Genomic DNA, 15,251 nt, shown 5'->3' with positions numbered 1-15,251 from the left:
TAGTGTTCAAATTCTAAAAAAATTAACATTTAATTTTTCTTTATTTTTTTAAATTAAGTGATGGATGTCATACCTATGGTAGCCTTACTACAGTAACTAATAATGGAGTAAATATGTGTTTTTTTTATGTTTCTACCTGTCATAAAATCCCAGATTCAGTCACTTTTTAAAAATAAACATCAGAAAACCAAACAAAGAATCCTTTTGAAATTGTTTGAATATTCACCAGTTTTATTTTAGCTTCTTTAGCAGGACAGTGCATTGCTCAACCTCAGGTTTTACGTCTCAAAGCAACAGCAGCACAGGTTTTCACATTGCCCTCTGCTTAAAGAACTGTAGCTGGTCTTAAGCAGCCCAGGCACCATCAGAACCAACTCACCAAGCCATTCTCACTCACTTTTTCTCTTAAGAAATTACACCGCAAACACATTTCTGTCCTTTTTTCCTTTCATAAAATCTGCACAGAAAAAAAACAAAATCATTTGTTCGCTTTTGTTGTCTCTCTCAGACACTTCTACAGTAGGATGTATAAATACAGAAGTATGTACAGCTTCTTAAAAATATATATACTCTGAAAATATTTACTTTTATTTAGGGGGTGCACCAATTTATCTGCGCCGATGTCCTTAATTTTGGGAGACCGGCCGATACTTACACATGAAGACGATCTTATACCTCAGCAAAGGCCTAAAATCCTGACCGTTTGTCACTACGTCACTTAATCCTTCGGCGCCATGATGGACGTCGGAAATGAGGGAGGGGAGTGCTGAACAGAGTGACGGAAAATGTTTTTGCCAGTTTATTCATGATTTCTACTTGTTGGAGTCGAGCTAATTTGTCCGTGAACGTAACACGGCTGGTTGGGGCTCACAGACGGCGGTATTTACAAAAGTTGTAAAATAGTTAGCTTAGAAACCGACCCATTCCTCCTCCTCCCTCCCGACGTGCTGATCGACTTTGCCTGAATTCACACCACATGATTTGTATCATTATGTCATAAAAACGTTTCCCCTTACACCTGAGCAGCCTTAAAAACGTACAACAGACGAGATGCTAACTAGTTTTTCCCCACACATGCTAGGCTACGTGACTGTGCGGTATTGTCTCCATGGTTACGGTTGAACACGCACCTTCTCCATAAAGCAATATTTGATATCTTTCTAATTATACATCCAAAGTATATGAACGTTGATGTAATTACTTTGTAAAACGTAATTTGCAGCAGATTTGTTCTGAGGGCCGACAATCATTAACAGCTGACAGTCGTTATGATTGACGGCGCTATCGTATCTTTCCTAGTTAAAAGTTATGTAATAAAATGGGAAGTTTAGTTTCTATCCTCGTCTGTTTGTGCAGCACCCTTTAAGATGAAATCAACTAAATAGGAGAGATTTTAAGCTACCACATGTTTGTTATTTTGACTAGCTTTAAAGGAGCGCATTGGTTGTTTTGACGCCCATCATGGCTGAGCGAGTGGAGTGCTGAGCAGCGTGACGTCACGTACAAAGGGTCAACAGTTGGCGACATTTCAGACAAAAAAAAAAAGCCAGGTATCGGCCAAAATTAGAACCGGCAGGTCTGGCTTTTTAAAGAAACTGCAATCTGTGCACCCCTACTTTTAGTCTTGTATAATGTTAACGGGAAATGATCTTGAAACTAACCACACCATCCAACCTGCAGCTAATTCAGAGTGTTTTATTCTGATAAGAGCTAGATCCAGAGATTGGTTATAGGTTGGTTATTGTCCTACTGAAGGATGTGTTGGGAATCCCTTCCAAATTTATTTCCACTCCACCTTCTTTCCTCTTGTCTCGTTTTGTTTCGATCACCGGTCCAGCCAGCATATCGAAGGGTAGCGCTCGTTCAGCGTCTTGCGCAGCTGAGTGCTTTGCGTCTTATCCCTGGTTTCCACCACGCACTCCACCTGTCAACACAACAAACACGTACGCTTCAGAGCTATGGGGTCGCCTGCTAATCAGCCCAGACCTTTCACCTTTTGACACAGCCGGTTGGCAAACAACGCAACAATTAGTCCGGGCCGAAGAAGCAACAATGACGAGGCCAGAGATTAAGAGACTTTTCAGCTTGTTTCTAATCAGAATTAGAGAGATTAGGAACCGAGTCCAGGAAAAAGTGTTATGTGTGGCCTGAGGATTTGAACATGGCTAGATCCTGGGATATTAGTGAATTTGGTAAAACTTTATTTCAGGGTTGTCCAAAGTGTGGCCCGCAGGCCATTTGTGGCCTTAAAGTTATTTTGTGTGCAATTCAAAACAGCAGTTGGAAAACTGATACAAATTTGGCCAATAGATGCAGACAGAGAGTTTTAAAATGACCAGCAACATAATTTTCTTAGGAATTATTTATCTTTTCGAAATGAATTCTCTTAATGGAAACAAACCAATTTAAAAAAAGAACAACTCACATTTTTCGCTAAAATGTTTTTGCGATAGCATCAGGTGGTTTTTCTGCTGTACCAAAATTTGTTTATTTCACAAAACTGCGATGGAAACACTTTTTTCACATCACACGAGTCACATGACCAACAACCGGACGTTACTACTGGCAAGAACCATGAAGAAGACGAGGACAGGAAGTGGTATATACATATTGACTTATCACATGAACAGAAATATTCACAAGATTTTAATTGCATTTCTTATTTAATCAAAACACCTCAATTGTCAAATTGAGTGTTTTTTGCCAATAGAGGAATATTGATAAAGTTTTACGCACATTTATAATGGAAACAGTGAAAACACATTTATCCAGAGTCTTTTCCTGAAAAGCAACATTTGCTGCACTTAAATCAGCTTTTATTTATTTTTTATTAAACTTTGGTAAATCTAGCAAGCGTTTTTAAAGAAAGTGATTTAAATTCTAGCCTTATTACTGAAAATAAAGTTATTCAATTCATTGTTGTCAAATAATAATGTTTAAACTGCCCCAAACTGTCCACATTTGTTGTTTTTACTATTTTCTCCACTGTTTGTTCAATTTAAGTACTAATAAAAAGTAATTTAAATGTAGATACTGTGAGCAGTTTAGTGATAGAAATCTCATTTCACATTACAAAAGGGAATGTTTTTCTAGAAATGTATTTCTGTTTGCTGTGAAAGTCATAGTTACCTGAAAAAGAACTAATAAGTAGTTTTTGTTATCATATTAGCACCACAAAATACTTTGATAAAGCTTGAAGTCTGTATCGCCAACCTCTACGAATTGGTGAAAAAATAAAATTTGTTAAGATTGTTTGGTTTTATGGTTTGTAAAATAATGGATGAATGTTTCCTCATTATTCGCAACTCAATTCTAAAATACTTGGGAAATTAAATGGAGTTGTAGATGCTGATGGATCTCCTGTAGTGATCAGTATTAAAGTTATGCCTTTGCAATAACTAATAATTCAATTAATTACGTTAATTAAAACGAGTTCAATAATTTCCATTTGCAGGATTTTTTGTTTTTCTCTGTTTTTTCTTTTTTTTTTTTTTTTACCAAAAACTGGATGATAAAAGTCTTCAGTCTGGTGCTTTGGTCTCTACTATCCCCCTTTTTAAGGACTTCATAATTAATTTGATTTGTTGTTTTGGTTTTGTTTATTTATTTTGGATATTTAAAACATCCTGGTGTTAAATGTTTGTTAGAATTTGAGGTTTGTTGATCTTTGAGAGTGTGTCCTCAACTATTATATTACTTGAAAATGGTTTTCTAAACAACAATATTATTGTTTATCGAAATGACTTCAATTTATCATCTAGCAAAATTTGCCCTATCTGCAGTATCTCTGAAGAAACCTCTGACTGAAGAATCTATGACTAATGAAATCATGAAAAAGGACAGAAAAGGACAAATCACCCGCCTACCTTTGCTTTGAAGACGTCTGACTTGTCACTGTGTCTGCGATGGCAGACATCCAGCAGTCTGGGAGGAGAACGAAAACACGCAGAGTTAAAGAAAGCGTCTGGCACCAAAATGGGAACAGATTAAGTCTGAACCTGTCTTTACCTGACGTCCTCTCTGGACAGGACGTCCAGCAGTTTGGCCATGTCTCCTGGCCATTCTCCCAGCTGCACAGAGAATTTACTGACCCGGTCGTCCAGCACCAGAGCCCGGTCCACGCACTGCCTCACCAGGTCCGGCTCCATGTTGGCGCTGCTCACCACAACAACCACCCTGCAGCAGAAACGGTTAGCATGAGCCAAAATGGTGGCCAGTGATGTCTACACATGGGCAGAATACACAAAAACTGTACTCAAGTAGCAGTAGCTCTACTTCAACATATTTTTACTCTAGAAGTAAAAAGTCGCAAGAAATTACTCAAGTAAGAGTAAAAAGTATTTGGTAGAAAGTCTACTCAAGTACTGAGTAACCGATCAAACTATCAATGATTTAATATTTAAAAATTACATCATCAGACAGAACAAAATATACAGTTAAGTGGAAATTTTGGTATTTTAATTTATTGTCATAAATTAAATGACAATAATTTATATAAATAACAAAAGAATAATAAAAATCAGGCAAAAGAAAATTTTCCAAATCAGTTTCTCTCAACAAAAAGCTTTAACAGAAACTCCAGCTGTGTGTCTGTCTGGTGAATTTTTGGTTAAAACATGTTTATTTTTCATTCAGTGGATAGAAAATTCAGAAATTTTACTCAAGTAAGAGTAGAAATACGTCATAATAAAATTACTGAAGTAAAAGTAAAAAGGACAAATACTCCTAAAAGTAAATATATGAAGAAAAAAAAGTTACTTAAGTAAATGTAACTAGTTACTACCCAGCTGTGATAATGTCAAAATCCCAGGGTGGCAACTGGGTCAAACCTCAGAGTTTAGACTGAAACCAGCTGCTGAACTACGACAACGTTAAAATATCTGACCCACTTTTTCCCTCTTAGTTCTGGAAGCTGCCCTGCCAATATGGCAGCCAGTCCCATGGCTCCCACTGTGTCCACCGTGGAGTGCTCCACCTCCTGAAATCGCAGCATCGCCACCAGAGAGTCTTCCTCACTGACAACAAAACAGAAATCAAAATTCACACACTCAATTCACCAAGGATTAAAGATCACACTGGTGAGATTATTCTGGAGATACAACGTTGTTCGTCTCACTTCTGCAATAATAAGAGGTTTTTTTTGGTATCATGGTGTGGATTTGTTGTGGAGGTGCAGTACCTGACAGGAATAACTTTGTTTATCAGTTTCTTGGACAGACGGAAGGTATTTGCACCAAGCGAACCCTCGTTAAAATCTGAAAAGAGAAATAAAACCATAAAAACTAGCAAGAAAAGACATTTATTTATTGTGTTCTACCAACATGTGAACAGAAAGTTAAGCGATTTCATCATTATCAGCGTGACTACCTGCATAGATAACGGTTTAGGGTACAGCTTGTAAAGTTACACTGTCAAAAATCATCAGAAATATTTTACTATTTAGACAATAATAAAAAATTATTTTTCAAAGTCATTATTTTCACCATAAAATTTATAAATATCTCAACTTTAAATGAAATATTTAACTCAGAGGTAAATATTTAGCCAATATGCAAATTTACTTGAAGCTTGAAGCTAAATAAGTAGACTGGTAATTAATGTTTTGTTTGGAGGTAAATATGTAACTTGCCATCTTAATATTTTGTTTAATGCCAAATATTAAGTTTTAGTGCCTGAAATATTTTGTTTAAAGTTAAATATTTTATCTTGCTAACTAAATATTTACTTTGGAACTAAACATTCAGTTTGAAACTAAATATTTATTGTGCTAACTAAATATTTAATTTTGAGCGAAATATTTAATTTGGTAACTAAATATTTATTTTACTGCTAACTATTTCACAGTAAAATAAATATTTAGTTGTAAATAAAGGAATAAACGACATGGTGAATTGTGACTTTGGAAAATGAACCCATTTTTTCTCTCATGACCGGCTAAAAAACCCAAATTAATGCTGTTAGTTTTTGAATGTGTAACTTTATAAACGGCACTTCAAAGTTTGACGGGTTTTGTATCAAAACACATCAACAAAGAACCATTTGCTTCTCACCTCCATACAGCTTCTTATTCGGGTTGTTGTGCAGGTTTTTGATCGGGCCGTCTGTTTTCAGAGATTGTAGCAGCAGAGGGAAACCTTCTGGTTCAACTCCCTGTTAAAGAAAGTTCAACTTTTAATATTTAAATGTACATAAGTATTTAAAGATAATGATATCCAGTGTGGTTAGAAAACAATACTTTCTAATTCATATCAACCCAGAATCTCCTGGGGATGTGTTTGATTTAATAAGTGGTTTTCACATTAATGTTCCCATTGAAGGCACTGTGAAAGCTTTCCTATTTACAATAGGAAATTGAGTTTTCTTTTCTATTTTAGAGCTTTGCATTGGGAATAACTGGCTACTTTTTCTAAAAGTTAGTTTTTTTATTTTGTTTATGTTCACCGAAAGTGACATGTAAAAGTTACTGAAGGTAAAGTTTCACTTGTGCGAAAATAAACTGTATTTTCTATCAAAGAAACCTGCAAAAGTTAAATCTGGAAACAAATTTTTATGCTCTGGAAAGCAAACTGTACACTGCAAAAACACAAAATCTTACCTTATTTTTGTCTAGTTTCTAGTGCAAATATCTCATTACACTTAAAATAGGACAAAACTAACTTGAAAGTAATGTTTTAGCAAGATATATGAGCTTGTTTTAAGTCAATAATTTTGATAACGTCTCCATGTAACATAGGCAGCCTTGGCGTAAATCAGCACAAGAAAAACCTTTATTATCATCATTTAGTACCGTTTATGTGTACTTACTATGACGAGAATCTGCGAGTTGAGGTATTTGAGGGCTGCGGCGGTGCTGGCCAGAAGTCCATACTGTCCCGCTGCAGGAATAACCACTGCATCCACTTTGGGAATCTGGTCAAAGATCTCCATGCCCACAGTTCCCAGTCCTGCTAGGTATGCTGCACTCTCATCTCTGGAAACAAGGAGAGGCTTAGATGTGCTCATGTAAGGCTGCAACTAGCGATTATATTAGTAATCAATTATTCTGATGATTAAGCCAGAAATCGGACTTCAGAATATTGGCACATTCTGCTTATTTTTCATTTAAACACTGAAGTTATTTTGTACAATATTATAAATACACATAAACAAATAATTACACTTTGTTCTAAAATAAGAAACATTTATTTTATTGCCTACAGCATGGCATTCCTTTTATTTATAGCAAAGGATGTAGAAAGTTCAGCCATTTCTGCCTAACTTAACATTATTACAGTTTAGGATTTATTTTTTTTTTTTTTTTTTTTTTTTAGAATATTTGAACAGCAAAAGTTGCTTAATATGAGATTATTTATTTTTATTACATAATTGGAACCAATTGAAGCCAAAGCTGCCGGAGTTCTTGGTATAAAACATAATTATAAAGTTGTTGTTTTTTTGTCTTAAATACAAAATGTATATATTTTTGGCAAATTTTTGACTTATTTATTGCTCTAAGTGTATTGTTCTTTCACAAAGTGGCATTTTAGACCATATCCTCCAGTTAATGATTAATCTATTACTATTTTTGATGTGCATTGATGATTTTGATTATATTTCACAAAATGTAATGTTTAATGCTTGTTTCATAATTGATTGTATCATATTTTTATGATGTAAAGCACTTTGAACTGCCTTGCTGCTGTTATACAAAGAAACTTGAATTTAATTAATTTAGTTAATGATTGTTTCAGTAATCGATTAATCACTGTTAATCACAATTAATTCGATGAATCGTTTCAGCCCTAATATCTGAATAGATCAAAACAGTCACACAGTATGGTGCTGCCATCACCATGCTGTGCAGTTTGTTACACTGTTTACTCCATTTAACAATTAATCGATTACTAAATTAGTTGACCATTATTTCAGTCATCGGTTAATCTGATTAATTGTTTCAGTCTCGTCCTCATGCTTTACCAGCATATCTGAAATCTGACATTACAAGTCTTAAAATGAGACTGACTCTTCCAGGTAGAGGTATCCGTTCTCTTTGGCCAGATGGCGGGCGTGGTTCTGGGAGTCGTGGCTGGTGCCGCCGTACGAGATGACCATGGCGCCGTAGTCTCTGTAGATACGCAGGCGTGGAGAAGAGCAGCTTGATGGCATGATGGCAAACACCGGTATCTTCAGCTCGGCCGCATGGTGAGCCACGGCCATGGAGAAGTTACAGTCGGTGGCCACGATCACACCTTTCCTCTGCTGCTCCTGGGAGGAGACAAACTCACGGTTATCATCGTCACCCTGATTCACAAATGATCAGAACAGAAAGAGGTATTGTATTTACCTGTGTGAGGGAGGTGAGCAGGTACAGCACTCCTCTCTCCTTCACAGAGCCGGTGTAGTGAAGATGCTCCTTCTTCAGGAAGATCTCCATCCCATACTGCTTGGACAGTCTGGAATACTGCGCATAAACAAGCAGCATCATCTGTAAAATGCTCACTGGCTGCTGTTTTCTGTTCAAACTAGATATGAAAGGGGACCTATTATGGAAAATTCACATCTGTCTTCTTCCATTTGCTTCTAAAATAAAGACCAAGCATTTAAAAAAAAAAAAACACAGAGACATTTTTGGGCAAAAACGTCATGTTTTTTGGCGTCTGGAAAATAAGCCACTTTAAAAACCTTCCAAATGTAACGTTACAAATTAGCACCTGTTACCTAGCAACCCCAGCAGAGTTCCATACGTTACCTAGCAACCCAGCCAGCTGGTTTTACTGCGGTACAATGGCTGCAGGAAAAGACAAGTGTTTTGTTCTTCACTTACCATCCACAAACAACTTGCTTACATCATAGTGGATGAACCTTGACCCACTCTTCAGTCCAACAATGTAATTCATTGCAAGTTGCTCAATTCTCATATCCCTATTCTGCTCTGTCTCAAATGTCTCCCATTGACATGGATTTCTCTGGCAGAATGTCAACTGAATTAGCTGCCTAAAAGCTAAATACACAATACTCTCTGCTTCCCTCTTAAATTCACACAACCAGCATACCGTGCAAGGTGTCTTCTGTATCGCTGACTGGATCGTGAAGGCTGCCGCGCTGATGTCCTCAAATCGTAGGAACTGAGCCGGAGGTTTGGGGATGATCCTGAACTCACTCACTCTTCTGGTTTTGGGGGGATCCATGAGCTTCATCTCAGGGGTTCCAGCCACACTGGTTTGGTGGTACTTGACATCTCCATTGAGAAGTTCTTCCTCACCAAAGTCCTTCAGACGCTCCGGTTCAATGAGAGTCGGCCGGCGGCCCACGGCGCCATTACAGATGGGTTTGTAGGAGCCTCCTGGTAGACTGGGGCCAAGACGCAGTTCCTCCCTGAAATTATACACAAATGAAGGATAGAGAATAACTTTCAGGTGCTAATGTCCTGGTCTGAAGATACTAAACCCATTGGAACCTCTACTGGAGATCTGTAACCAAAGGCTTGACAAATCTAAATATCTTAAGATTGTTCAAAGACCATCTCCAGACCTCTGGTTTGGTCAAACGTTTTGGTTCCTTAGCCTTCTGAAAGACCAAATTTCAACCAATTTCAACTTAGTAATAGGTGGTATCAGGGTTGGGCAATAAATTAATTTGATCATTTAATTGATTTTTTTTTTATTCTTTAGATTTCATTTTTGGAAAATATGGATAATTTTCCACTAATGCACTCCTTGGGTATCCATAGTTCAGAGTGATGTCAGCACACCCACGGCGGCCATTTTGTTTCACAAGCGTTTTTTACAGCATCTATTTCTTGGACTTTGAATTCGCGTCAATTCTATGGCTGAACTAAGCTATAAATAATTTTTTCAGTTATGAGAATAACAAGAATACAATCATAGTAATAGTATAATCGTTATATGACAACAAAGTCAAAATAAAACGAGAATAAAGTTTTAATAAAATAAAGTTGTAGTGTTAGAGGAATGTAGAAGTAATTTTATAAAAACTCCAACACAAAAAATAACAGAAAATTAATTATTCAAGTTTTTTTTTCCTTAAAGCAAATTTTTTCTCATATTTTTAAGATATTCTTCTGGTAAAATTACATCTTTGTTCTACTAATAAGATGATTTTTCTCTGAGAACTAAAGCTTGCAACTGTTTTAAAATAGAAACCAAGAGGGGGAAAAAATTGATTAAAGATATTTAATTGCCGCGCCACTTCCTGTTGTGTTTTTTGTCTTTTCTGCCTGTAGTAACATCCATTTGTTGATCACATGACTCGTGTGATGCAATTTTGTGACTAATTTCGATGCGACGAGACAAAACCACCTCATCCTAGCTTAAATCTAGGATGATTTAAGCTAGGATTTAATCATCCTTTATCTGAAAACGTTACGAGATGTTTCCCTTGCATTTCATCTCTAAACTGACAACATCCAAGATGGCCACATATTTACTTCTGTTTGATGCTAGTACCTTCTTAATAAAGCAGTTTTATCACAATAAACACTTTTAAAATGACAGTTTCTGGTATTTCCAGGGTTATAAGAAACATAACTGACCTCAGTAAAAGTGTAGACAGAATAATAAATCCTTCAAGTCTGAGCTGAACTGATTCAACCTTCACATCTATCCAGCTTTAAGTGGCTGTGACTGATTACATCAATAAGTCTACTCATGATTTATTTGTTAGTTCGGTTGCTCTTTTAAGGGAGATGTAAATTAAGTGGCAATTTAGAGCAGAAGGGAAGATAGTTTGATTTATAACAGCTTGGTAAATGGACACAATTAATCTGAATTGCTTAATTTTGCTCCATATATACTCTCATTTATCAAAGGACACCAAACAAACCTGGTATTTACTTTTTTTTAATGCATACTCTGAAGCGTAATTTATAGAGCAGGCCTTCTGCAACATAAAGGATTACCCATAATGCATTAAGTAATGTGTTTAGGCACTAAAACAAATCAAAATGGATTTAGTGGATGTGGTTTTATTTTGCAAGATGGCCACCAGGAGGAGCTGCTCTCTCGGATAAATCTCGCTCTGCAGACAAACACCCTGCTCTATTTCTTTCACCGTGATCTATTATAAGCAGCACATTCACCTTTCACCTGGTCTCACGAATCCATTACACTCTCTGCCCCATTTCATCCGTTATATTTAGTACACTGAAAACTGAGTGCCCTTATAATATTGAATGAGAATAAGAGAAAAAGTGAAAAGCTGCACCTGCGTTAAACAAGCTTTGAATCAAGGGCAGCGTTCAATAATAATAATTTTAAAAAAGCATCAAAGGAAGGAAAAGAAAGACATGGCAACCTTGAAGAACCTCTTCAAAGGAGAAGTAGAGGGGATGAAGTGGTAAGCAGGAGCTTATTCTGCTTCAAATGGTCCAAAAAATAACGACTGAGGATGAAAGCGGGTCAAGGAGGCATTTAACCCAGCAGGCTTTTATCATTTTAACAGGTCTTCCTCAAAGAGTTCATTTGGATGAATGACGAAGCTTTTTCTGGAGACCTTGACTGCTGACGGTGCTTTATTTAATGTTCAGTATTCTTTGGTCTAGTTTCTCATGCTAATATCTTAGTTCACTTGAAATAAGACAAAACTAACTTAAAAGTCATTTTTAGCTAGATACAGACATTTGTTTTAAGTAAATAATTTCTTAAAACAATTTAATTTTGATGAAAAAGAACTAGTTGATTGGCAGATTATTTAACTTATAAGAAGATATTTTTTCCATGTTATAAGTTAATTTATCTGCCCAGTATTTTTAAAATCAATATTAAGGAATTATTTACTTAAAACAAGCCTCCATATCTTGCTGAATAGTAACTTTAAGTTAGTTTCGTCTTATTTAAAATGTAATAAGATATTTACTCTAGAAATAAGTAAGACTTTGTGTTTTTGAAGTGTACCAAGCAGTTTTTGTTCTAGTTTTTCATGTAGATGTCTTTTACACTTGAAATAAGACAACACTATCTTACAAATAACTTTTCAGCAAGATAAAGGAGCTTGCTTTAAGTCAATGATACCTTAATATTTCACTTATAAAATGGGGGAAATACCATAATCTACCAGTAGAACTAGAACTTTTTCATAAATGCTGTGAAATTTACTTAAAACAAGCTCCTATATCTTGCTGAAAAGTTACTTTTTCTCTGATTTCAAGTGTAGTAAGATATTTGCACTGAAAACTAGACAAAAATACTTGGTCAGATTTTGTGTTTTTGCAGTGTTGAGGTTTGGCACCAATTGAATTTCTTGACTGGTTGGCTTTAGCCTGCATGAGTGCAGAACTAAAAGTATAACCAAATGACTCTTAGGAGGCTCTTCTTCCGTTTTTGTCTGCCTTTCGTAGTTTTTGCCAGTAGTAACATCCGGTTATTGATCACATGACTAGTTTGACGGAAAAAATGTTTCTGTATGGTAACAAACCACCTTGTCTTAGGAAAAAAAATCTTTTATATATTGAAAAACGTGAATTTTTTCGAAATTGGCGTGTTTCTATTACACAAATTTATTTTCATACTTTTAATTTTATGGCCAATAAAAACGCAGCTACAAAGATTTGCACGCATTTGTGATAGAAATGCAGCTAATGCTGCAGTTGGAGCAGGTCAGGGGTCTGGGTCTCTACTGGTTGCTACGTCCCACCTCGCCCAGAACGGGTCATTCTCCTCGCTGTCTTTAATTGCAGGCCTCGATGAAAACAAACGCTCCAGTCGCTCGCTCAGGTAGCCGGAGTAGAATAACTGGGCCGCAAAGTTCATCCTGACCGAGGAAACTCCGAGCGCTGGAAACCGAATCCCCCTCCTGCTTGGGCTGCTGCGTGTCCGAGGGATAACAGGACACTGACTGGAGCTTCTGCCCAACCCGAGCTGCCTGCCCCGGAGGTATTTAAGACCGGATTACCTGCAGACACATGGCGGCTGTGGAGAGCTGTGGCTCTATTCCTGGGCGCGGATTACTTCCCCTTTCTGTGACGCGATGCTAATCAGACGGTCTAAGGAGATAGATGGAGAATTAGAGTTTATCTGCAGGCAGGTGAACTGGAAGCTACACCACACACAAGAAACAACCATGGAGTGAGAATGAAAAGTGAAAATGAAAAAGATTTTAGGGGGAAAACCTTTTTCTTGACTTTCTGCATCAAAGGGAAAGAACTAATATCAGTTTGGGAAACTTTAACAAAGAGTTTAGTTTATTTGGTGGATTTCAGGAGATGTACACTGCAAAAACACAAAATTTTACTAAGTATTTCTGGTCTAGTTTCTAGTGCAAATATCTTAGTACACTTGAAAAAAGTCAGACTAACTTTTCATCAAGATAGGAATTTGTTTTAACTCAATAATTCCTTAATGCTGATGAAAACGTACTAGTTCTACTGGCAGATGGTTTCACTTATAACATGGGAATTGTTACCTAACAATATCCTATTAAATAATACAACCATGTTATGCTATTTCTATTTTATATGCCAAGTATTTTTGGTCCAGTTTCTAGTGTAAATATCTTGGAACATTTGAAATAATGCAAAATTAACTTAGAAGTAACTTTTCAGAAATATACAGGATGTTTTTTTATGTAAATATTTTTTTAATGTAGAAAAAAATGTCTTGTTATAAGTGAAGTAATCTGCCAGTGAAAATAATACTTTTTCATTTACTCCTACAGTTTTGCTGAAAAGTTACTTGCAAGTAATTTGTCTTATTTCAAGTGTAGTAAGATATTTGCAGTAGAAATTGGACCAAAAATACTTCGTAAAATTTTGCGTTTTTGCAGTGTAAAACATAGGGAAAATGTCTTGCTCTAAGTTAAATAATCTACCAGAGGAACTAGTATTTTTTCATCAATAATAATGAGTTATTTGCATCCACCAACCTGATATTTATTGCTGAAAAGTTACTTGCAAGTTAGTTTTTTGTTCAAGTCTATTTGTACTAGAAACTAGACCAAAATTAGCTGGTAAGATTTTGTGTTTTTGCAGTGTAACCAGGACAGAATAAAATAGATGAAACTGGCTCTAGCTAAGTCACAGCAGGCGGTTCGGATCCTGTTTGACTCTGATCAGGTGTCCAATGTGATCCTCAAATCTGTATTTAGCAGCAACTGTAGATGCCAAGAATTACTGGAAAGAGCTCCTGAAGGTAACATGAGTGTTCCCAAAATGTAGGATGGCACAAATAAACTAAAATAAAAACAATCTGGCTGAGGCGTCCTGTTGACTCACTAAGTTTCTGAACTCAATGCGTCAGCATCGAGGCAAACTTTTAACTATTTACAGCTAGAATTTTTCCTTTTGCATCATAGGTTTTGGTTCTCCTCCTAACAATGTTAGAAAAACATACAAAATGCATTCTTGGGCATCTCTTATGCTTTATTTTAAAGAAGTTAAGTTATCTGTTATCTCAAATCTCAAACCTTAATATTTCCAACAGCGCTCACATTTTACGTGCTAATAAATTCATCACTATAATAATCCCAAGAGTCCATACATCATCATTTCATTTTGCTGCACTCAAACATTGGAGCAACTTGAATTAAGGTTCAGTACGCTAACTTCAATAACAACCTTTATCAACCCAGTAAAAAATATATGATCAATGTAACTACTTTTTAAAACTGTTGATTTGTTGTTAGTACAGTGTACGTTTGAGTTCCGTTTGGGTTGCTAGGTAGCGGGGCTGACCTTGGCTGAGGTTGCTAGGTAACGGGGCAGTGCCCACCATTTGTGACTAAATAGCAATGAGTTTTTTGAAATGGCTCATTTTCCAGAAAACAAAAAACCTTAAGTTATTGGTAGAAAACAGATGGATGATTTTTTAAGCTCTTGGTCTGTTTTCAGAGACCAAGTACAAAAACATTTCTCCGTTAAAAGGTTTGACAGGGAACAGGTTGGATTTCCACTCACTGAATAAACACACTGCAAAAGCACAACATCTTACCAATATGTTTAGCCTACCTTTTAGTGCAAATATCACTGTACACTTGAAATATGATAAAACTAACTTACAGGTAGCTTTCCAGCAAGATCATTCATCTTCCGTTAAGTAAATAATTTCTTAATATAGATGAAAAAGTACTAATTCTATTGGCAGATTATTTCACTTTTAACTACATTTTCCCATAAGTGAAATAATCTGCTGGTGGAACTAGTACTTTTTCATTTTAAGCAGTGAAACTCAAAATGATGAGTTAATCACAGTAACTACACTTTATAGCATATTTAGTCACGACAAACTCCACAGAAAACAAAGTACCAAATTTTAAGGTTT

At 36.1% G+C, this 15,251-nt stretch overlaps 1 protein-coding gene across 1 annotated transcript; it reads right to left on the bottom strand.

Moving 5' to 3' along the window:
• Positions 1 to 202: 202 nt before the first annotated feature.
• Positions 203 to 12,768, bottom strand: LOC111606596 (L-threonine ammonia-lyase-like). The gene is made up of 11 exons (XM_023327513.1): positions 12,631 to 12,768; positions 9,033 to 9,354; positions 8,324 to 8,440; positions 8,003 to 8,244; positions 6,805 to 6,970; positions 6,051 to 6,150; positions 5,180 to 5,255; positions 4,890 to 5,015; positions 4,009 to 4,176; positions 3,867 to 3,924; positions 203 to 1,924 (listed from the first exon to the last, which is right to left on the bottom strand). Exons 1-11 carry the CDS (start codon positions 12,744 to 12,746, stop codon positions 1,826 to 1,828), a joined length of 1,590 nt encoding a protein of 529 aa, XP_023183281.1. The 5' UTR covers positions 12,747 to 12,768; the 3' UTR covers positions 203 to 1,825.
• Positions 12,769 to 15,251: the final 2,483 nt, after the last annotated feature.

This window comes from Xiphophorus maculatus, chromosome 22, assembly GCF_002775205.1.
Source record: "Xiphophorus maculatus strain JP 163 A chromosome 22, X_maculatus-5.0-male, whole genome shotgun sequence".
Classification (NCBI taxonomy): domain Eukaryota; kingdom Metazoa; phylum Chordata; class Actinopteri; order Cyprinodontiformes; family Poeciliidae; genus Xiphophorus; species Xiphophorus maculatus.
This window is presented reverse-complemented; position numbering and strand designations above follow the sequence as displayed.